The following is a 23079-nucleotide window of genomic DNA, read 5'->3' on the forward strand; positions in this document are numbered from 1 at the left end:
TCAGGTGGCCAGAAATATGACTTCAGATTATATATATTGATTAATATAATTAATATTGATATGTATTTTCTGGATCTGTAAATCCGCAACCTTAGCTCAAAAGTTTCATTCTGGTTTTTAAATTACACTACGGTACTAAAACAGCACTTTGAAGGGTTTTTAATGACCTTCTTTAAACTGTTGACTCAGGGAGCTCTGCTATACTGCTGCTTTTATCTGACTGCTGCCTTTGACTCTGGATCATGCTTTTATCACGCCCTGAGCATTGTTTGAGCATAAAGGACATTTCACTCAAATGGACAAACGGCAGTTTCTCGGTTCACGTAGGTGAATATTTTTCAGCTGTGGCAACCACAAGGCTTTAGGCCGTGTCCACATCTCAGATGCTGCCCTTGGGGTCCATTTTGAAGAAACATAATATTGCCTTTCATTGCTTTACTGATGAGGTACAAAAACATGTGCAGTAAAACAGTAGAGATTAATTCCAGCCATTGTTGAACTGTTTAAATGACCTCAAAACTTGGATGGATTTAAACCTCCTCAATCTTAATGAAAATAAGACAGAGATCATTTTGTTTGGATGACCTGACCTTTTGGATGACTCTTCTTGACCCTTTAGCTTCTCACATTTTTGATACCTCCTTCAAATTTAGATCAGATTAGTCCAGTTGTTAAAAATAGCTTTAAGATTTTTAGCCGGGGTAAAGGAACTATATCTCTCCCGAAGACCTCAAAAGACTTAATCATTCTTTTATTACCTCTCGGCCAGATCACAGCAATTATTTGTACATGTAGAAAAGTTGTCTCTTCTTGCAATAAGTACAAAAAACAGCTGCTTGTCTTCTCACTGGGAAAAAGGAAACTGGATCACATATCACCTTGGCGTCCCTCGGGATTGATTTTAAGATTTTTTCCCTAGTTTTACAGTTTTAAATGGACTGGAGCTACCTTATCTAGCAGAATTACTCCAGTTTGAGCACTGAGGTCGGCCAATCAGATGCTCCTGGAAAAGTAGACACAAACAGTGGTGAGCTAAGCCTTTGCAGTGGCCGACTCTGTTCTCTGGAACAGATATAAAAACTGGCCAGAACATAGAAACATTTAAATCACTCCTGAAGACCCACCTCTTCTCATTAGCATTTGACTGATTTGAGCTCGACTTCATCTTCTGTTGTGCTGCAACATTACTGAATGCTCCTATTATGTGCAGATTAGTGTTTTCTTCTGTTCTTATTGTTGTTTGCTTTGTATTTATTTGCATATTATGCTTGTTCAGCACTTTGGTCAACTGTGGTTCTTTTTAAATGTGCTTACAATAAAGTTTGCCATATGAAATGATGGGGTTTTTATACATCTGTATCGTCTTTACAGTTTATTTTAGCTACCCCCATTATTGCAGGTTTAAAGATTTGGGAAACAAATGAACAGCGGGTAATGGAGCTATGAAACGGTGAGTGCACATTAAGTCTCTGCAGTTCCCTTGTTTATCCTATAGGGGGCAGGTCTTGTAATTAATTACCCACATCTGCCAAGTGTTGGCATGATGTGTGTTTCGTTTAACAGATTTTTCCAAAACATTAGTTCTCCTTGAGTGGAAAATGTGTTTAATGAGAAGCGTCCAAAACACAGTAAATAGCCATTAAACTTACTTTAACAGCTCCCACATGTTTACTGAGTTTAAGAGGGATGTAATTGAAGCAGGGTGATGGGGTTTCCGTGTGTGTGTGTGTGTGTGTGTGTGAGAGAGAGAGAGAGAGAGAGAGAGACCACCTTAGCTTTCCCTCTCATTATTGTGTCTATAATATTTCCACAGTGGTGTAATGGCTCCGTGTCAGCTCAAGCAGCTAGCAGCGCTAATGGCCATCTTTCACACAGATACTCGAATCAGCTTTTTCAGATCAGCTGCCCTGGACATAAAGGTCCACCATATTCCCCCGTGTCTCCCCTAAGCCTCAGTCTTCTGTCATCAGTTACATAACAGACGGAGGGGAAAGTTCTTCTTTTTGTCCGTCTCCTGTGTTAGTGAGCAGCTTCTGGTCGACCACCCCTCCTCTGCCTCGGCTGTCATCACGGCTATTGTTGCTGGGAAACCCAGGCATTACCTGTGGAGCCAGATAGTCAGGAGGCTCCGGGGCCTCAGACTGACTGGCTCATCACTCGCCTCATTTTACTCCCCTAAAATCCCACCTGGAGGAGAATAGTTTTATTAAGCATCCGCGCTGAAACATGTCAAAGGCAGCGTCAAATAGCTGGAGTGCCTGCATGCAACTGTTGAGCAGATGGCTCACTAAGTCTTTCTCCGACTGCTTCATAAGTCTGACACCTTCCCTGCTCACCAAACCGTCGTCACAGCATTTCATGTTCGCCTCCACTCGTCCATGGAGGTCCTTCCCCCAGCCCTGTAATTGGTGCGGTTAAACTCCACCGTGAGATGTCTAATGTGTGTTTAATGGGTATTGGTGAAGCATCAATTAAGTTAATTGTAGATCATTGAGTTAATCTTAGTTATTTAGAAAACCCCAGCTTTCCCAAATGTTGTGAGTGTGGGGGGATATGACGGAAGACTGTGAGTAAAGACAGAGGGGTGGTTAGCCTCAAACACAGCCTTGCGCTCCGGGACGACCTTTATGGGATTTACTGATAGTAATGAGGATGATGAGAAGGTTTCGGTGCTGATGATTGTTTTAGTGTGGAGGGCTGACTTTTCTGTCAGTATGTTCATTATCACGGTTTAAATGGAGATACAGTATGGGTTGAGATTTAGCATCGAGACCGATGTCTCCAGCTGATTGTTTTCCATGTGTTTCTCTGCCTGTAGACAACTCTTGATAAAGACGCCACCTTAAGTCAAGTAGAAACACGATGGCTGCATTCCTGACAGTCTTAGCAGTAATAAGCAGTTATTGTTTTTGAGAAAGAGCCAGGACACCAGGTACTACAATTAAAGTAACAATTTACAGAAAGTGCTGCCATCAGTGCAGATCAATCATCTGACTACATATTGTGCATGTGTGTAATAAAATGGTAGGCTTTCAACACCAGGGAATTGGCCCATGATCTGAAATCACTGCACTGGTTTCCCATGTGTAAAATGACACATTTTAAAAAAACCTTTTAATGGTCTACAAGGCACTGAATGTTCTCTGGCCTAAAAACATCCCAGAGTTACATGTTCAGTATGAAGCATCCAGTCCAGGTCGTCTGAGTTCCCAGGATCAGAACCAACAGAACCACAGGCCTACACCTCATGGAACTGTGTAGCAGAAACATTAAAGTTGCTAAATTCGAAATCCAAAGCATGTCTATTGCCTCCACATTGCTTTCAACAGGGCGATGGAGCCGGCAGCTAGCAGCTAACAATGCTAACAGCGGTAATGTTGCAAACAATGGCAGCAGTGCTGCGAAAGCTAGCGGTGTTTATCTACGTGGGAACCAGAGGTTGGGTGCTTCTCTTCCACAAGGACGTTGTTAGGGCGTTATCAGCTGTATTAACCCAATGCATAACGTTGGCCATGTGCAAGCAAGTGGGGCACCCTCACATGCAAGAACATGCAGTAAAAGGCACACAGAGAACAAAGTGAGAAAAGGGAAGGAGTAAAACGTCATTCTTTAATGCTCTGAATATATAATGTAGCACCCTTAAAGCATTCAATATTCTATAGGGAACCTTTAAATAACAAGAGGCCAAGTTTATTTTTATTTTTTTAATTTTAAAATGGGAATTCTGTCAAATATTCATTTTGGCTGTTTCCCTCATAAAGTGCTGCATGCTGTAACATTTGGAGCAGGTTTACGACATAAATCATGAGTTAATGCTGCATTTAAATAGTTAGACAGGCAATTTATTCTTGGCTCACTCCTCAAGTTTTAACATCGTGCAACTTTGTGTGCGTGTGTTTCACAGTTTATTGGCAATGATCATTACCTGTTGACAACTCCCACTCGTTGTGGTCTTTATTGTTTTTTGTACTCCTTCATTTCCAAAAGGCTTGTCCTTCACATGATACAGGTATACGTTTAAACATCGGACCGGCACACACACCTAACTGGACAGGACACAAGCAAAAGTATGCAGTATGCCATGTGTCGGGAAGAGGGGAAATATATTTGCATACTTGGCAGATCAAACCAACTTGTACTTGGCACTCATGGCTTCTAGAGGTGTCAGGGCATAATCTGTACACACCACATTTGAAGATTTTATTATCCTTGCATCACCTGCAGCCAATTGGAAAGAAGAGAAGTTGGTGTGATGGGGGGGGGGGGGGTTGTGCTCATTAAGAAATATTTCACTAACTAGATGGCACTTCACCACCAAGAATACAAACATGTAGTGACACAGATGACGATAGCATCGTGAGATAACATGAGATCTTGTCAAAGTATTTAAGATCCGTGTTGATATAAAACTTGTATTTATAGATGTGACAGATTTATTTTTACTGTATAATAATTTATTTTCTGTAGAGAAACAAGTGTAAGCGAAAAAAGGACACATGGGTTTGACTTTTTGTGAAAAACGCCTATTTGTTTTTTTATGTATGTATGTATGTATGTAGCCTATGAATGTATGGCCAAAATATTGCATAGCCGTTTAGCTTAGCTTTGGCGCTGTTAAATAAATCAAGTTAGAAGTAGGGTCATTTTCTCAGACTTCCATGCAATTAGGACTTCTTTTTGCAACCAGAGGAGTCGCCCCCTGATGGCCAGTAGAAAGAACGCAAGTTCAGGGCATTTCTACTTGGCTTCACCTTTCAGAACCAGTGGTTGCTACATGCCTTCTCTGATTGTATAACACAGAATGTTGCTATTAAAACAACCTCTTCTAACTTTATACTTATAGCACATTCTGCTTTTGAACGTTCGGACACAACTTAGTCCAATGGAGAGCTGAGGCTCGGCTCTCTGCCAACCAGAGACGAGCGTGTTTTCCTGTAAGCCTATGGGGCCACCAGAAGTTCAGGGAGCAGAGTCCTGTGGTTAATCTGTGCTGGTAGCTGCTGGGCCTCTGGGCTTCACATGAAAGCTGTTTCATTGATGTGTGTGGAGCACAGGGGGTGGATTGGTAGAAGCTTCAGCACACTTTATCCATCAAAACTCACTTTCAAGACTTGGTGCAGCGGGACGACTTCTCCCAGGGTTGTGGTTTTTCGGGAGACCGACAGCATTTCCATAATGGCTCACATCATACTCCTCCGTGTCACTTTAACAACCAGTGTACAGTATGTTTGTCACCCCTATGAATCTGTCAGCAATGTATAGTGGTTATCTTTGTGAAGGCAGTCTTATTTAAAGGGATAGATTGACAAAAATGTGTGGACTAGAAGCAGAATCATATTCCACCGACTATCATAAAGATGACATTTACTTGCTATGGGAGAGCCTTTTCTGGGTGGAAGACAGCGGGCCACTCCGTGACCTGGGAGTGGGGCTAGTTGAGGGGTAACATTTTTACATATGGATCTGATAGAGAGGGCAGATAACCAGCAGACGCTGTGGAGCCATCCCTGGAAAAGAGCAGGAAGTGTGTGGTGTGTCTGTCTGCTCCTGTTCTACTGTACTGTGTGTGTGTGTGTGTGTGTGTGTGTGTGTGTGTGTGTGTGTGTGTGTGTGTGTGTGTGTGTGTGTGTGTGTGTGTGTGTGTGTGTGTGTGTGTGCTGTTGTCATAAGATATCATTATCCCATATGTTAACTTAATGACTCTCCTACTGTTGTTTGAACAGTGAAAGAGGAGCAGCTCTCACAAATGTAAAGGTCTCCTAAGAATTAAAGTCTCACATGAGCTGCATCACAGCAGACGGAGGGACGGCCAGACACCGAAACGCTGAACGGAAGTCAGATCACATTCTTTTGGGTTGGATGTTAACTTTAGATTAGTTTAAACTAGTTCATGGCCGTGCATTGCAACTTAACAGATGTTTAATATAGTCTCAAATGTTTCTGTTTTGGCCATACATCAGGGGGAAAAAATGGATTCATAAAATGAGTTGTAATTATAATGTCATGTCATGAAGAAGCTCAATCATGAAGCTGTTTTATCCTGAAACTGTGAGCTTTCCAGTGTGATAGGATCTTGGCATGGATGTAGATTAGAGCTGACACATTCTCAACAGTTGCGTCAGTACACGTCCTACAGTGGGCGTGTATGTAGAGGGTAATTAGTCGCTTTTAATGATTGGAGCTGTGCACAGGTCTGGTTGAGAAAGTTCCTGTGAAAGTAAGCCAACATGGTGAGTATATGCTGCTTCACGGTAATATCATATATATATCATATATTCGATTGCACACTGTTCCTTCTTCTGAATAAATCATTTACCAGTTAGCGTATAATAAATCCAAAATCACTCAATCAATAAACAGTCAAGCAGAAGTGGAATGATGCTGTTATGTTGTCCACAAAAAATATCCACACTAAGACTCCAAAGCATGCCAATATCAGATCACCACTCCTGCGATCACAGAAAACAGGAAGTCAAGAGGGTGATTTATGTTATTGTAACCTTTATTTAAAGAGTCTGTCCCATTGAGACTGAGATCTCGGTTCTCACTTACATCAGCATTGTACAGTGAAATAAAAATAATAACCCCCTATGAAATGTTTGTCTCCAATGGCAAACTGCTGCATTTCAATAAAGAATCAAAGACTTTATATTGAACTGTAGCTACATTGATCCCAGGTAATCAGGACCTCATTAAGGAGATTGGAGAAATGATTACTACAGGATAAAGTTTGTCTAATGATAAAATATCTCGACCTTAGCTAGTGGTAAAACTGTGATCCCTGATTGCTGACAGTAGTAGGACTGCTTAATTGTATTACAACAGTATATAATTCAGTATTTGTTTAAGTGTCCCTGCATGCAATAAAACAAAAACAATTTAATTCCAACACAGTAAAATAACTAAGGTGCTCCTATTGATTATAAAGTACACTCACAATTATTAGACCTGATGACAGAATGAGTACTTTAGTTGGAATCAGCTGTTGCTGCAGAGACACTATTGTATTGAAACATGTTACACAAGGCTGTGAATTACCGACAGCTGACGTTCCTGTGTTCAAATACAAAGGTCACGGAAATGTAATTAGTTTATTGGTGGACTTTGGTCCTGTATTTCCATAGACGGTGAAGGTAAAATTCTGTGTTGGTCAGATCCAAAAGGTTGAGTTGAAGGCAAACAACATGTTCAGGTAAGAACACGTTAGAAAATGTTTCACTGTATTGGTTGTTAACCTGGTTTTAATGTTGCATTTGCATGGTTTGTTTCAAGGATCTGTTGTGTAACGTAGAGTCTCTTCACGTGTAGGTTTCCTCTAATCGTCTGTGTTTCTCTGATATGTGGCATCACAGCAAAGCCATATAAACCCTGGGTATGTACATATTTTTCCTGGTTGACCACAATATTACACTGTAGAATCCAAAATTGGTTTTGGACAGCAGCCATGTCATATTTCTGCTCTTTTCTCAGAATAAACTGACAGATGAAGCATTCCAGGACACTGTTATGTAAGTTGTAATTTCTTTAAACTAAACCTAAAGTGAATATTTGTCTCTTCGACTAAGGAAATGCAGACTTGATTAACATGATTTCTTTATTATCTCAGGTCCTTCGATGGCAAAGGAAAGTTGCCCTTGGGAGTTCAAGTGGAGCCTCCAGAGAACATGGATGAGACTGACTACGAAATCGATCATAGCATGATGATTTGGAAGAGCATGAAAGGCAGCGGACAGGACCTGGATGCCAACATGAATCAGTACCCATGGGTGGATGAAGGCCACATCGACCAGACTGGTTTCAGTAAGGTGGCTTCCCACGAGCCTGAGCAGGACTGGGATGACGTCTACCACAAAGCGAGGGAGGAGCTGGCTGGATATCTGGCTCCACTAACGGGTGATGCAGAGGTCCGTGTTGCACACACTGAACCAGAGGTGGATGAGGACGAGATGTATCACCGTGACGTCCCGGCTTCACCTGTGGAGTTTGAGCTGCTGAGCCATGAGCTCCAGGGTGAAAATGGGGTCAGAGTTCACCTTGAACCAGAGGAGGACATGGATGACCTGTACCACAAAGATGTCGAGGCTTCACCTGTGGAGTCTGAGCTGCTGAGCCATGAGCTCGAAGGTGAAAATGGGGTCAGAGTTCACCTTGAACCAGAGGAGGACATGGATGACCTGTACCACAAAGATGTCGAGGCTTCACCTGTGGAGTCTGAGCTGCTGAGCCATGAGCTCGAGGGTGAAAATGGGGTCAGGGTTCACCTTGAACCAGAGGAGGACATGGATGACCTGTACCACAAAGATGTCCAGGAGCTCACCCCTTACCGAGATGATGCCGAAGCTGCAGCACCTGCTTATATGCCATCTCAGAGGAGGCACACCGCACCTGAGGCAGATCTGGACGACCTCTGGCACTAGTGATTCTTCGACCCCCTTCTTCTTATAATTCCAGATCAGACTCAAACATAGCTGATACACATTTAATTTCATTAAACTGTCCTCAACAAGAATAAACACTTGACGATAAAACTGCTTTAACACAGCAAAGCCTTCATGTGTTTTATTCATTGGAAAGTATGTACAAAGCAGATGTTAGTTACAAAAATACAAAATTATTTCTGCTCCAAGTAAACTATTACTAAATATATTCACTTTTTAATTGATCATTACATCATCATTACGTTAAAGTGTGTGTGTGTGTGTATCACTGTAGCAGCTCAGCAGGGATGACCCCCTTCTTCAGTATCAGGTTACCATACAGAGCTGTTTCCCTAGAAAGAGCAAAAAGCTAAATATTCATCAGCTCTACTTTTAAACATGTTTGAAAAGATGAGTCTCTGTGGAGATTGTAAAAGCATTTAAAGCATTCGGTTGTGAAAATCATCATTGCCAATTATTAAACTGCTATTTGTGATAAAACTGGTTCCAGATTTCTGAGTCTCATATTTGTTCGGAAACTCATATTAAATCAAGTTAAACAAAATGGCCATTTAGTCATCGGGCAATGACAAACTATACTTTTTTCAACATATTATGACTTTTTCTGACATATTATACAATTACTTTTTTATGTTTTTTTTCCAAGGTGCTTTACTATGAATTTTTTAGCACTTTTTTTTCGACATACTACAATATGAATTTTTTTTCTCACTTTTTCCACATAGCCTACTATCCAATTCCTTTTTCATTACTTTTTTCAACATGCTATACTATGACTTATTTTTTGACTTTTTAAGGTATTTTTCCAAGATACTATAATATGACTTAATATATAATACAATATAATACAATATTCAAATGAAAGTAGAGAAAATACCCACCCTGTTGCCACAACAGCATAGGCTGCCTTGGCTCGTTCATAGAAAGCAAACCTCTCCACCTTCTCAAGAGGAGTCTGTGTAAACGGATATACACATACAAAGATTCAAGAAATAAAAGGACGACATTTATTTTGTGTTAATTATTCATGAGGTGGACAGGCAGTTTTACCTGAGACCCAGCCTGACATAGAAGTTGTGTGTAGGTGTTCCACACGGGGACAGCTAAACATCTCAGTTTGTCACTGTCTACCAGATCCATGACTGCAGCCTGTGAAAACACATCAGCACAGATTAACAAATGGAAATTTAAGAGACATCAAAGTAGCCTAAAGAAAAATGTACTCGTTGTTGGCATCGACAAAGCATTACACAGATGCCTGTATGAGAAAACCAAAAATCAATATAGTATGCAAAGTGCAAAACAGCATTTTTGTATTAAGTACTTATTGTAAGTGTGTTGTTGCTGCTTTGAAAGAGTCCCTCAATTGTCTTTTTTTGTTGCAATAATTAAAGGTTTATGAGGTTTTGATTGCAGAGTTTCAATTTGATGCAGATCCAAGATGTTTACCCCCAAGTTTTGCGTCTTATTTGGCTTGTGTGTTGAGTTTAGAAACAAATTCAAGTGCAAAAAACGTCAGATTCATGGGTCCTGTATACCGGAGAAGGGACATAGGTGTCCAGGGGCAACAGCTTCAAAATGGCCTCCAAAAGCTGTGGGATTCCCAAACCTGTACAAAAGGTCGCACAGTTATTATTAATATTTTATTTTTTTGTGTTTTCTACATTTAAAGATAGGTGTATGTACATACCATCAGCTCGTATCTCTTTAGGACCACAGGCACAAATGGAAGATGCTGGGAAGTTTGCATCAGCAAGAACTGAAAGAGAGATACATTCTCAGTGAAAGACTGAATGTTGTTACGTTACAACGTGTGACATTGGCCTTTTACGATCTACAGGTTAATGATGCTGAGAGTCACTCATTACACATAGTTATAGTTTCTATATACAGTCGATACCCACACGTTATATGCTATCACTGTTAGCACAGCCTATGATAAAGGCGACCTTAGTTATATGTAATTAAATATTATGCACATAGATCGTACCCAGTTCGTCTCCGTGGCCCATTTTAGCGAGAGCATACAGCAGTTCGGGTGATAAAACAGAGGGGATTCCTTTCAGTACGACCATACTGGCAGCCACAGAGAAGGGAGGTATTGTAGCGAAGCGAGAGCAGTCACTCCAGCTTACTTCCGGAGTCGTTTAGGTCCGCCAGACATGCTAGTGAGTATTATTTACACTTCCGGTCCCCTTGTTTTATGATATAGGATGCTTGTCCGATGCACTGAAACAAAAGTGTTAATAATTGCACAATAATGTATACTTGTTCACTTGAAGTTCATATCAAGTTTGAAGAAAAAAAATAATTACACTTCCGGTTCCGGAGTTTTCGCACTCATACGACCGAGGTGTCGTTCGCTTATTGCCAAACGTTGCATTTTGACATCTGTTGATTACATTCACGTTTCAAAGATAAACGTTCAATTGTGTTTTTTTGGTCGCCTGTAAAGGGAACCTGTATGATGCTAACTTCCGGGTTGGCCGACACAAATACATCATCCAACCACCACTCAAACATTGTTTAATCCACGTTTTAACATAAATAAATATTCTGATATATTTTTATTTTGTTCATTACATCTGAAATAGCCAGTATTTATATTATATGTTCCATTAATTATTTCCAAAAATGCAGTCAATTTTAAATACATAAAAGGTCATGAAGTTATAAAATTGGCTAGATTAGTTTGACAGGTTGCATTGTCAGTTAATCCTCGGTCTATGTTGTTTCTGAAACCCTTGGGTGGGCATAATTTAAAGCAGACACCGGTGAATGTGTTATTTTACACACACTGTCTCTGGTGCCAAAAAATGTGAGATAATGAAAATATTTGTCAGATGAAAACCTCTCCAGCGGCCGTTTCATCTGAGAAACTCTCAGCTGGGCGGCAGAACAGTGCGTCGGAATCCTTTCCATAACCGCAGATCTGTGTTCTGTAGCGTAAAAGAAAGGAATGCGAAAAAAGAGAGAGATCTGCTTATAAAAATTCTTTCATAAAAGTGAAGTCGCAGCATTGAGCATTGTGGGCTAGTGGTTTTACAGCCGATACTGAGTTTACAATCCTTATACAGCTGCTGTTAATAATGAACAGAAGAAAATTGTTGGTAAATTGGTTTTTAATCCGTAAATCTTATCTTTATGTATAATATTTCTGCATTCCAGACCAGTCTAGTAATGTGTCGGTGGGACTTGATATTATTTGTATGATTTATTTGTTAGTGTTAATTGTGCTTTAGGTTTTTATATATTCTGGTTGGTTTTATTATGTATTTGTTACCTAAACTCAAAGTGAACAATGCATGCAGTTCTGACATTGAACACAAGGTGGAGCATTAAATGTAGGGAGTGCACAAAACTCCAGCTGATGAGAATCAAGTGTGTGAAACAGTTTTTTTTTTTTTTTTCACAGCGTCAGCGTGTTTGCGCTCTAGAGTTATGGACCATGACTGGTATGTTATGATTGTGAATCTGTTGAAAGGAAACAGATATTGGATAACAGTGGGTTTCTATAAAATGCTACATGTCAAACTGAATAAAAGGATTGCCAAATCCAAAAATGGACACGGGAAAGGATACATATTTGACTAGATTTGACTCTTGAGTAATGCAGTTAATATATGTTTTAAGTGTAGGATAGATAAATGAGAGTATAACAAATTAATTTGAAGTACAGATAAGGTCACCAACATAAGGAGAGGAGTTTTTGGAGAGGGACGGGAGGCTGCTACATGCGGGGGAAGGCCCTGGCAGGAGTCTGGCCTGTCTGCCGGACTGAAAGCCCCTTTCTCTCCCTCTCTCTGGACCCATGCTGCTCTCTCTTTATTTCGGCTTCTTTAAATGAGTTTATCACGCTATGAGGGTCTGCACTGCCAAAATGTAACGTTTTGCCCCCTTTATCTGTGTGGAGAGCCTCAATCGAGTCTACATTTATTATTTTGACCTTTCGGCGGTCTCAAAGAGGAGCTTCTTTTCGAGCCCTCTCCGCAGACTTTTGTGCTTCCCCGCGGAGTGAGGAGACGGGTTTTTTTCTTTTCTTTTCTCTCTCCTCCTTTTAAAAGTTTTGTTCCAGGGGGGCTGAGAAGAAAGCAAGCTCCCGGGGAATATTGAATGAAAATAAAAATCAATTAGGCCATGGCACTTGTGAATATATAGGGCGCCGCCGTGTGAGGATCAGAGAGAGAAAAAAGGTGCCTCGCGATGATTGGAGCGGCCAAAGAAAGCGCAGACTAACCACATTTGTTCTGGTGTTTTCTTTGAAGTCCAAATGATCGCTGAATATTAACCCTGAATATTTTCAGCCAAAAGGTGAAGAGTTAATATCCTACAGATCTGTAAGGATATTTATAAAACATGAGTATTTTTCGGTGTCTTCTAAAAAGAAGGCCATAGCCTATAACACTTATCTGCCGTTAATGTGGGACTTTTTACTATTCTGATACCAGGTTTATATGATTATGAAATCCTGCTTCCTTGTTAAATCAGGAGACACTTTTCAGATGCATTAAAAGGGAAAATGTCACTTATTTTTAAAGCTCAGCTGTAATCTTGGACACTAGGTTTTTGGAAATGTTTATGTTTATAAAATGTGCCAAAACACTCATAGTTCAATGTGCATATCGATGGTCCCTTGTTTTATTTTGTAGGCCTATAAGGACTTGGCTGTATTTATCAGACTGAAAAACTAGAAACCTGACCTGAATGTTCACATCTGGAAAGTCAAACTATATACACAACAAATCACACAGGCCTATAATACATTATTATGAAACCGCCAGACATCAAGCAGCATCTATAATAATACACATATAATTAAGTAACAGTGTAGTTCAAAGTAGCCTGGATGTAGGCTAATGCATTACATAGGAATCTATTACTATTACATTTTTAATTTAACAACAAAAAACGAGACAATTGATTTGTTCCATGCACATAATTAACCAGTAAGTAAACAAATATGCCATGTTATATTTGATGTCAGTGTGATTATAAAAGCTATGTTGCTTTTACTTATTCACAAGGTTATTGCGTGATTCGATGCAGACAAACATCACAAACTTAATTTGATAGCAATGATGTTGTCATATTTATTTAGATTTATATCCTTGACTAATTGTGATTAATTCTATCTAAATTCTGTCATTGGCCTTAGAACACAGGGGGCTTCCTGTTTGACGATCGTCCCGCACCCATTTATGACATCACATCTCAAGTCATGTGATTTCAATTAAACGTGAACTCCGGTTTAATTCAATACCAATCACGTTCTTTGTAATATTGTAGAGGAAGAGAAATGCACTAGATATTAAGTGTCGCACATCATACGAAGCCAACTACAACGTGATGAGCGTCGACGAAGCTCTCAGTCCCTTTGAATTTGTCTTCTGATCAGTTTCGGAGCCTTTGTGTAACAGCACAAGCGCCCCCTCTAGTGGTGTGAAGAAGGACTACACTAAAGAATGCTGGCTGTACTGATTCCACTTTTGCCTCATGTTTTTCAGTTTAAGATGTGTAGCTGTCACTATTTACTGAATATATATATATATATATATATATATAAATATATATATAAAAAATGTTATCATTTTATAATCATTTTATACAGCAAAAAGTGATGAAATCGATAGATCCATTCTGTTCTCATCTCAGTTACTGTACTGAAAACCAATGCAGAGATTTATTTGTCAAATATACAGAGGAAAACATTGCCTACAATGCAAAATGCAGACACATGTATGACAGTGAAAATAAAAAGGCAAAGTCAGTCAGAAAGGATGATTCCACCGATTACACACTGGCATGTTTATCAAAATAGTATTCACTGACAAACCCCACAGCACTCCGTCACTCTGACTGCTTTTGATAACAAACCTCAGCAGGTAGAACTTCACTGCAATCACACAGTCTTGTGCATTCAGTGCCAATTCCTACAATCAGGATTTTTGTACCATTCAACTTATTGCAGATAAGGAAATGACCCGCTGATATCAGGAACTTTGCCGTCTTGGCAGAGCTTTTTGTTTTAATTGTCCTGGAAACTTGCTTTTCTCTTCTCCACAAACGCGCTCATGCCTTCTTTACGATCATTCTGCAGGGAAAAAAACAACACAAACACCATGACTGGACTGTCAAAGCCAGAGTCGACCCCCTGTCATGCACCCTGAGATGGGCTCTTCTACTTACTGTAGCAAATGTAGAGTGGAATAAGCGCTTTTCCAAACGATTACCCTCAGCCAAAGTCAGTTCAAAAGCTGTAATCAAACAGAGGAACAAGTCAAACAAGTTTAAAGTGAATTCCATTTAGTAGGTTTAAATATAGCCAACGTTTTAATAATAAGTAAAAACAAACTTTTCACACACCTGCATTCACAGCCTCTTTAGCCATGGCAGAGACCAGTTTGGAGTTGGCAGCTATTTTTTCACCACATTTAACAGCTTCAGACACCAACTGGTCCACCGGGTAAACTTTACTCACCAAACCTGGGAAACACAAAAGAGTACTGAATCAAGTATAATACATATATGGAGACAAGTCAGTGTATTAGGGACACACACACACTGGTACAGTCGAGTGTAAGAAGGGCATATCCCATTGTCCAGTGCAAGTCTTTAAATATTTAGCATCCCAGAAGAAATATGCACATCCTTTGCTTGAGTAAAAGTACCAATACAACAATCTCAAAATACTGAAGTACAAGCCTCAAAATGATGATCAACACTGCCGTTACCTGATTGCTTGGCGTCTTGTGCATTTATTTTGTCTCCTGTAAGTACCATCTCCATGGCCAGGGATTTGCCCACCGCACGGGTAAGCCGCTGGGTTCCACCCGCCCCTGCAGGTAGGCAGATGTCATGAACTCCAACGACAAGAATCTGGTAACCTTTGTATGAGGAAGTCGAGTCAGAGCAGGAAGGAAAGCAGATACTAATGAGTCTTTACCAGGAATGGTCCCCAACAGGATCTCTGGTTGGCCGAACTGCGCCTTCTCTCCGGCGTAGATGATGTCACACATCATCGCCAGCTCACAGCCTCCACCCAGCTGAAAATTACACATATGATAAGACATGTGGAGAGCTAATAGGGAAGGTAAGATAGGGAAGACACCTTGGCTCTTCATAATAATAATGTAAATAACATTAAAAATAGACTAACAGCAAATCCATTGACAGCTGCGATCACAGGCTTCCTCACTGTGGACACTCTGTTCCAGTGCGCCAGGAAGTTCCCACCGTAACATTCCTGGAACGTTCGATTCTGCATCTCTTTAATGTCCGCTCCCGCTGAAAAATACAAAAAAAGTTGAGTTCATTGCAGAAATATATATCGCCGCAAACAAACCCAGAAAGCATATTCAGTTCCCTCACCAGCAAAGGCTCTGTCGCTGCCGGTGATGACGATAGCGCCAACCTCGCCATCAGCTTCGAAGACATCCAGGGCCTTTCCCACCTCCCTCATCAGCCCATCACACAGAGCGTTGAGAGCCTTGGGCCGGTTCAACTGGATGAAACCAACGTCGTTCCTCTCACCGCGCTTCTCCACCAGAATATACTCATACTGACCACCTGCATGAAGAGAGCACCAACACGGAGGGTCAGTATATATATATATATATATATATATATATATATATAAATATAAAATAAGAAAGTCACCTCTTCCAGTACAGCAGTATGAAACAATAATGCAACACTTGACCATTATGATGCGGTGAGACTCCTCGCCACTGTAGCTAGCAGTAGTGAAAATGACACTGACTTATTATAACCAGCCTTTCATTGAAGACATTATAAACCCAGTGTTGAGGCGTCTCTGTTCTGTCGAGTTAACGTGACCAGAGTAGAATTCAAACAGGTGATAGATCACCAAAGTGGTTAATCATTCAAGAACAGGTGAAGGATCAACTCTAACAGCCTTGTGTCTAGGCCTTGTAGAGACCTTGGTCCCCCCCGTTACGCCCTGGGGAGCAAAGTTAGAGAGACAACTCATAATTGGTGTTTGCATACAGCTTTTGTGTAAGTTAGGCCTCTAACGGAAGAAACACTCAAGTATTTACACTGAACTATTCAATTATTTGAATTATTTGACAGCTCAATTTGTCGAAACTGGAATTCAGAGCATCCAGACAGAACTTGATGTTCTTTTTGAAGCTGATCCATTGATAGTGAGAAACAAACTCATTCACTAATTCATAAATGACACCTGGACTGAACAGTGTTATAGAAACAACACCTGTAAATATCATTTTAGGGTGGAATTTCCCTTTACAAACAACATGCTAAGAAACTCTCTTCCATTAAAAAGTTAGACACTCCAACGTTTTGTATTGCAAATGCCACGAATCACAGACGGATGAAAGAACAAAGCATAGCCAAAGTTAAAGTAAGTTAGGCGACAGTTTGCTCCTCACGCGTCATTCACATTCAATGACGCAGCTTCATGACATTGTGGCGGCGCCACAAGTTCACGCAGCCACGGCATGTTTTTAACCGCACACCTGAGCTGTAGAGGCGGGCAGCAGACACGGCGGCCGGCGCGGCTCTGGAGGACTTCAGGAGAGAAGCCGCACTTCTGCAAAGGAAGGCCATGACAGCGACGACTGCAGGCTGTTGTCAAAGAACTGATAGATCGCTAGTAGCTACTTCCGCTTGCGTCTTCTTCATTGTTTTTTTTTTTTTCATGAGCATGTTTGATAAAGTCGCGTTACCGCCACCTGGTGTCTGCAGAGTGCACAACCGGATTTAATTACCTTTAGCAATTCTTTAGCTTTTAATGAAATATTACATTTAATGCGCATTATTCATATAAGAGCTGCGTATTGGTAAATGGGTCAGAGATTACATATATAAATCAATAGTCTTTATCCCATTTCCACAGTAGTAAGAATTTTATCTGGTTAAATTTATATATATATATATATATATATATATATAAATGAAATAAAAGAAATATCATACATGATTTGTTTTAAAATAAATAAATCAATACATTGTGAAATAATTAATACATATTAATGTATGTTTTGTAATAACCACAAAATCTCAAATTGTGAGACTGTTCCTATATCATTATTATTAACAATTATTGACTATGCTCATCAACAGCTAGCCTCCCTTTTATCTGATTTCATCTTCAAGTTTACCTGATAATCACACACAGAGGTGATGACAGAGGTGAATAAATGTCCAAATAATATACATTTCTAATCCAAATATCCAATGTAAGAATATATGACGCTGTTTACTGGACTCATCGGACAGCATCACGGCATTTGATGCTCTTCAGATGTACCCGTGTGAGTGCGCTGCGCGTTCTCGCGGTCATCTCGCGTGCACGAGCCTGCATCGTCCATGACCACCCCCTTTCATCTTTCCTCCGACTGCCAAACATAAGCAGGAATAAAACACACGAGAATACGGTAAGCGGCTATGATATCGGGGTTAACATGGACGTGGGTGTATATGCATGTTATGTATTTCCTTCGATGGTGGCTGTGATTCTAAATACAGCAGCGTTCAGGCTAATTTATGAGAAGACAGTGAAATGAACATCATGCATGTTTTTGCTAAACATGTAATTGATATCATCGTACGCTATATTAATGAAAATATTGTGTATATTTCTGCCCCAATTCCGTGTTAGAACTCAATCATGATATATAATGATGATGGCCTATTAGGTACAAACAAACATGCCATCTTTTGCCTTTTTTTTCATTATCATCGAAAAATTGAATTTTATCTAATATATGAAGCAGAAGGAATGTTCTCGGTTGAGCATATTTATTTTAACTGACCTACTTAAATGGAGAGCAGCAATCTGCAACACAGGAATGTATATTTACAAACAAGACCTCACAATAATCTTAATGTCATTAACCATAACCCTGTTACCAGTTAAGGAGGACATTCTGAATTGTATACAGAATTGATCAGTGAATGTAGAAAGCATTGGCTGCAGCTTTACTGGAATGTTCTGCTACCAAAAGACAAGTTTCACAACTAGGCCTACACACTCAAGATAGATGGACGATTTCTCCATTTCACACTTTAAAGCTGCAGCGTAACCATAACCTAAAATGTGCTCCCATTGTGTATTCTCCTGCACAGATGTCAGGAATGAACCAGGTGCTTGCAACATGCTGGACTTGCCTCCTGCTCTCTGCTTTCTTGTGTGAGCCGGTGTTGTCCAAAGGTGGTCGTGGAGGCTCCCGGGGCTCCTCTCGAGGCACCCACTCCCGCAGCTCCACAGCAGGGAGTCAGAGGGGAGCAGGCGCCTACGGTGGGACCCGCTCTCGCTTCAGGGCGGCAGGGCGCTCGTCCCCAGTGAGGGTGGCTGCTGCAGCAGCAGCAGGGGCAGCGGTGGCATTGTCAGCGGATAAATGGTATGCCTCAGCCTACCGACGCAGCAACGCAGACGACTCAGATGATGAGCTGGATTACTACAACAGGACCAATTACTTTGGCGCACAAATGTCAAGCTCAACTCAAAATGGAGCTTCTCTCTCTCAACTGGTTTATATGAGTATTGCAACATTTTACGCAAAATATGAACTCTTACAGGACAGCCTACTGTAGATGTTCAGATTCTTTTTTTAGGATAAAGTCCTGATTCAGTCTAGGACTGAGCTTCTGCCCTGGATCTGACTATAATGTGCAGGACTGGCTGGAACCTGCACTGTGAAGACCAAAGGTGCAACACAGTGGTGGAAGGACACAACAATTACAAAACAAAACCTGTACTGTATCTTTTTACACATATAATCATCTACACTAACGGATAAATGCATATCACTAACGAAGTATTCAATGTGACATTTCACCTCGACAAAAGTGCACCTTTGCCAAATCTGTGTGTGACGGAAACTGGGGGCCGAACTCAAGAATAATTAGTTTCCTTCCCTGAAGCTTGATTCTTAGATCTAATTGTGAAAATGACACAAACAACAGGCTGACAATTATGACAGCACTGCCAAACAAAATTTTATATTGAAAAAGATATATTTTCATAACGTTCAAAAACATTAAAAGTGACTGACCAGCATCTTTGCTCTGTACAACTGAGGTTATAACCGACAACTACAATCAGACTTTTTTGTTTTCAGAAAGCAAATTGCAGTTTGTAATCTCAACAAACATTATGTATTTTACTCCATTCTTTCTGCAAATCTTTATTTTAAGACTGTACTCAGGTACATTTAGTAAAGAGTAACTGCCTTCCCACAATCATCTCGATTTCTACGAAATACCTACAATTTTATCACACCTTAAATTTAGCTAATTAATTTCTCAGACCTCTGTATGAACCAGGCCATATCTGGGAGGGAAACTAGAAAACAAACGGCTGCTCTCACTGTTATTCATGTCTCCGATGGTCTGTCCATCAACCCAGAAAATACTTTTTTCCTGCATTTGACACTCAGGAGCAAACGACTGTTCCATATAGATAACACTATGTACATAATAAATGAATAATTTGTTATCACTGTCTTTATGCTAATAAATATCCTGTTTACACCAGTTCTGTTATCTCATGTATTCTATAAGCAAAGCTGAGAAATTATGTCGTACCTGAATCAAGTTGAACTCTTTTATTTGTAAACAGTGCTTTGGTTCATCATCCATAAACAGACGGCATCATGTCCCCAAAATGTCGAAGGCATGAGGTCAGATATGGACTTCACATGATGACATTTTTGTGGTAAATATAAATCGTTCCTGGTTGACGGCAAACTGGTAAAACCCAGAAACAGTCTCTGGTCGTCATGACTAAAATGTCTCAGGTCAGTCCAGCATTACACGTCCCAGCTCTCCTTTCCTGAAGACTCTTATGAAATCGTAAGCAGCTGCTGAGTAGTTTGGGACCGTGATGGTGATGTTCCCTGAGGGAGACGAGAAACACATATTTTCATTAGGGGAATAATCTTTAAGACGTTAATATTATTATAACCACACCGTCAACTCTTGGCAAGAGAGCAAATAATGTGTTCCCCAAAATGTTGCACTGTTCCTTTAATTCAATTATTCATTCAAATGCTGGAGTATCTGTAGGATTAGCACTTTCTCACCAACTCCAGTAATGGCTTTGACCCGTTGTGTCTTTCCAAGTTTTACTGCAATGCGTTTGAGGACATGCTGGATGTCATCACTTGGATTTTGGAGGTCATATTTCTCCACATAACTGCATAAAAAAACACAAACATACAGTAAACAATCACAGTACTGTAAAGTACAGATGCCATAATATCAGATTCTCACTACACAAGTATTTTGGGCCAAATAATTCACGATAACCAAGGAAGATCATAGGAAAGTTAAGTCATTCATACCTAAACTCCCCTAGCCTGTTCAGAGAATACAGTAAGTAGTCGGCGATAATATCTTCACCCACTAAATGGTCCAGAATAGTTCCTGGAGAAGGAAGGGAAAAAAAGCACACTGGAAAACAAAGTTTCCACACGGCGTTTCCTGAATGATGATAATAATCCCGTTCTGCTCACCACATAAAGCCAGCTTCATGCCCGTTTCAACACTCTCAATCTTAGGAGGCAAGACTCCTGGAGTGTCCAACAGGTGCATTATGGGTCGCTCACACACCTGAGGACAAAGACAGCTATAATGTGTGGATGCACACACACACTATGAACCCATGAACACACACGGAGCAGCAGAACACCCTCTTCACTCACCTGAATTCTAGTCAGGACCGCTTTAGTTATACCTGGCTCCCCACCTACTCGAGATGCACGACCTGATATTGGTGTATAATTACACCAAATATTAATCACTGAGGAGACGCTACTGCTGAATCAATGTGCAACAACAATCGAATACTTCATCATACAAACCTTTTTTCAAGTTTGTTCTTCTCAGTGAGTTAATAAGAGATGACTTCCCCACGTTGGGCACTCCAATCACCATCAGGCAATAATTTGAATTCTGAAAGATGGTCATGACAAGGTCAGAAGCGTGGGCAACATATCGGCCTTCAACATAATCTGATTGGTGAGAAAATATATCTTAATTTAACACCTGTATAACGAGAATATCACAAAATACCATGTTTTCTGGTAATACAATGACTAATTAGTCTATATGAAACAACCACATTGTTTTGTATACTCTTGTGTGAATTAAATACCTCATATCTCATTTATTTAAATGCGCTGAAAGCTATAACATACCTGACATTACACTGACATTAATAAAATATATTACACTGTCTTGAGTAAGCATACCTCATCTCTGTTAAAGCGTGGTTGGCTCTGAATAATTTCCACCACCTTTGGCACCAACTACAGAAAAAAAAAAAAAAACAGAAAGAATCCATCATATTTATTCAGCTCAGCAAAACAGGACAAACAATCAATCAAACAGGATCCATTTACAGTGACATTTACCTTTTTGATGTTGTCATCTCTCTGCTTTAAACTGTCTGTGAAGAGAACATTCTTAACCCCGTTCTTTGCCAACATCTTCAGGGTTCTCTGCGGGGCAAATGTGAAGACATCATTTTGCGTTAATGATTTTAAAAATACTGATGACATGTGGCGTGATATGAAAATAACAGCTGACCTGCTCGTTGGACAGATCAGCAAGGTCCATCTTGTTTAAAATTAGTAGGTGCGGTCTCACATCGAGGGTCTCCTGAAAGGCCGGGTTTCTTCCAGAGAAGGGGATGTCCGTAATGTTAAACAAAAATCACACCATTCTCATTTTAGATGGAAACTATGATGTAAACCTAATCTAATCTAAATGTGCTTTCCTTATGGTTGCATTGAGGTCAGTATTTAAACACAACAGTGGATGTTTCTCAGCTGTCAGGGCTCCTATAATCTGGAATAATAAAACAAAATAAAAAAATAATAATTAAAAATCCGATTTTACAAATGTTCTTTATAGTGATTCCTTTGCGCATGCGCAGCACACTTATAATTTGTGTTGTGATTCTCTCGATTAGTTAGTGGTTAGTTATTCTATCTCTGCGTGTTTTGTAGTTGTAAGTGTGCTAGCTGCTGAGATGACGACATGACGAGACGTCACTTTAAACTGCTGGAGTCTGACGTTAATGCAGTTAACAATAAAGGATATTCTGGCATCATGGATTTCTATGATGCAGTCCACACTCTTGAGGCTGGCTCGCATCTGCTTGAGTCCTGCAAACGGTTACGCGACATACATTGCGTTAAACATTTATATTCCAAATGCATACATTTCGATGTACTCTATAGATAACTTTAAGCAAAGCTGTCACCTTTAGCCATGTGTCCGGGGAACCAATGAGCCACTTCCCGTTCGCCAAAGTCAAACACGGTCCTGAAGGTGCCGACATTACGGAGCGCCTGGTACAGTTTCATGGCTGCCGCTTCACTATTCAACACGACGCCCGCCTTTTGCTTGTTTTAACGAAGGGCTGGTTTCGGCCGACTAGCTACAAAGCGACTTGCTGCGGGACATGTTGACGATGTGCGTCACTGTTTACATTCCGACTCGAATCTGCCGTCAAGACACCATTGTTCCGGGCGTCGGTTGAGACGCCAATCGGGACTTTAACGCCCCCTGCAGGTTAAAAATCAAATAACATAATTACTCTTTTTAACCTGTGTCGCCGAGGAACTAAATATCTGCCTTAATAACAAGT

General features: G+C 40.4%; 5 protein-coding genes across 5 annotated transcripts; 2 read left to right on the plus strand and 3 right to left on the minus strand.

The window, feature by feature from the left end:
- The first annotated feature begins 6611 nt into the window (after positions 1-6611).
- Positions 6612-8444, plus strand: LOC311020881 (uncharacterized protein). The gene is made up of 4 exons (XM_084021138.1): positions 6612-7192; positions 7309-7372; positions 7471-7508; positions 7607-8444. The coding sequence occupies exons 1-4, from the start codon at positions 7185-7187 to the stop codon at positions 8415-8417; spliced, it is 921 nt and encodes a 306-aa protein (XP_083877264.1). The 5' UTR covers positions 6612-7184; the 3' UTR covers positions 8418-8444.
- A 113-nt stretch (positions 8445-8557) lies between these two features.
- Positions 8558-10563, minus strand: fuom (fucose mutarotase). The gene is made up of 6 exons (XM_084021139.1): positions 10429-10563; positions 10129-10197; positions 9977-10047; positions 9489-9587; positions 9320-9393; positions 8558-8770 (listed from the first exon to the last, which is right to left on the minus strand). The coding sequence occupies exons 1-6, from the start codon at positions 10511-10513 to the stop codon at positions 8704-8706; spliced, it is 465 nt and encodes a 154-aa protein (XP_083877265.1). The 5' UTR covers positions 10514-10563; the 3' UTR covers positions 8558-8703.
- A 3541-nt stretch (positions 10564-14104) lies between these two features.
- On the minus strand, positions 14105-17091 carry echs1 (enoyl CoA hydratase, short chain, 1, mitochondrial). Its single transcript, XM_084021184.1, has 8 exons — positions 16937-17091; positions 15807-16004; positions 15595-15722; positions 15382-15481; positions 15170-15274; positions 14802-14921; positions 14625-14692; positions 14105-14529 (listed from the first exon to the last, which is right to left on the minus strand). Exons 1-8 carry the CDS (start codon positions 17025-17027, stop codon positions 14464-14466), a joined length of 876 nt encoding a protein of 291 aa, XP_083877310.1. The 5' UTR covers positions 17028-17091; the 3' UTR covers positions 14105-14463.
- Positions 17092-17884: 793 nt separating this feature from the next.
- sprn (shadow of prion protein) lies at positions 17885-19016 on the plus strand (the record flags this gene model as incomplete). Its single annotated transcript, XM_084020921.1, has 2 exons — positions 17885-17890; positions 18549-19016. The coding sequence occupies 2 exons, from the start codon at positions 17885-17887 to the stop codon at positions 19014-19016; spliced, it is 474 nt and encodes a 157-aa protein (XP_083877047.1).
- Positions 19017-19742: 726 nt separating this feature from the next.
- Positions 19743-22956, minus strand: mtg1 (mitochondrial ribosome-associated GTPase 1). Its single transcript, XM_084020589.1, has 11 exons — positions 22693-22956; positions 22528-22594; positions 22014-22116; positions 21839-21925; positions 21677-21733; positions 21287-21377; positions 21128-21189; positions 20939-21035; positions 20768-20849; positions 20507-20619; positions 19743-20320 (listed from the first exon to the last, which is right to left on the minus strand). The coding sequence occupies exons 1-11, from the start codon at positions 22793-22795 to the stop codon at positions 20223-20225; spliced, it is 960 nt and encodes a 319-aa protein (XP_083876715.1). The 5' UTR covers positions 22796-22956; the 3' UTR covers positions 19743-20222.
- Positions 22957-23079: the final 123 nt, after the last annotated feature.

This window comes from Eutrigla gurnardus (assembly GCF_963514095.1).
Source record: "Eutrigla gurnardus genome assembly, chromosome: 11".
In the NCBI taxonomy this organism is placed as follows: domain Eukaryota; kingdom Metazoa; phylum Chordata; class Actinopteri; order Perciformes; family Triglidae; genus Eutrigla; species Eutrigla gurnardus.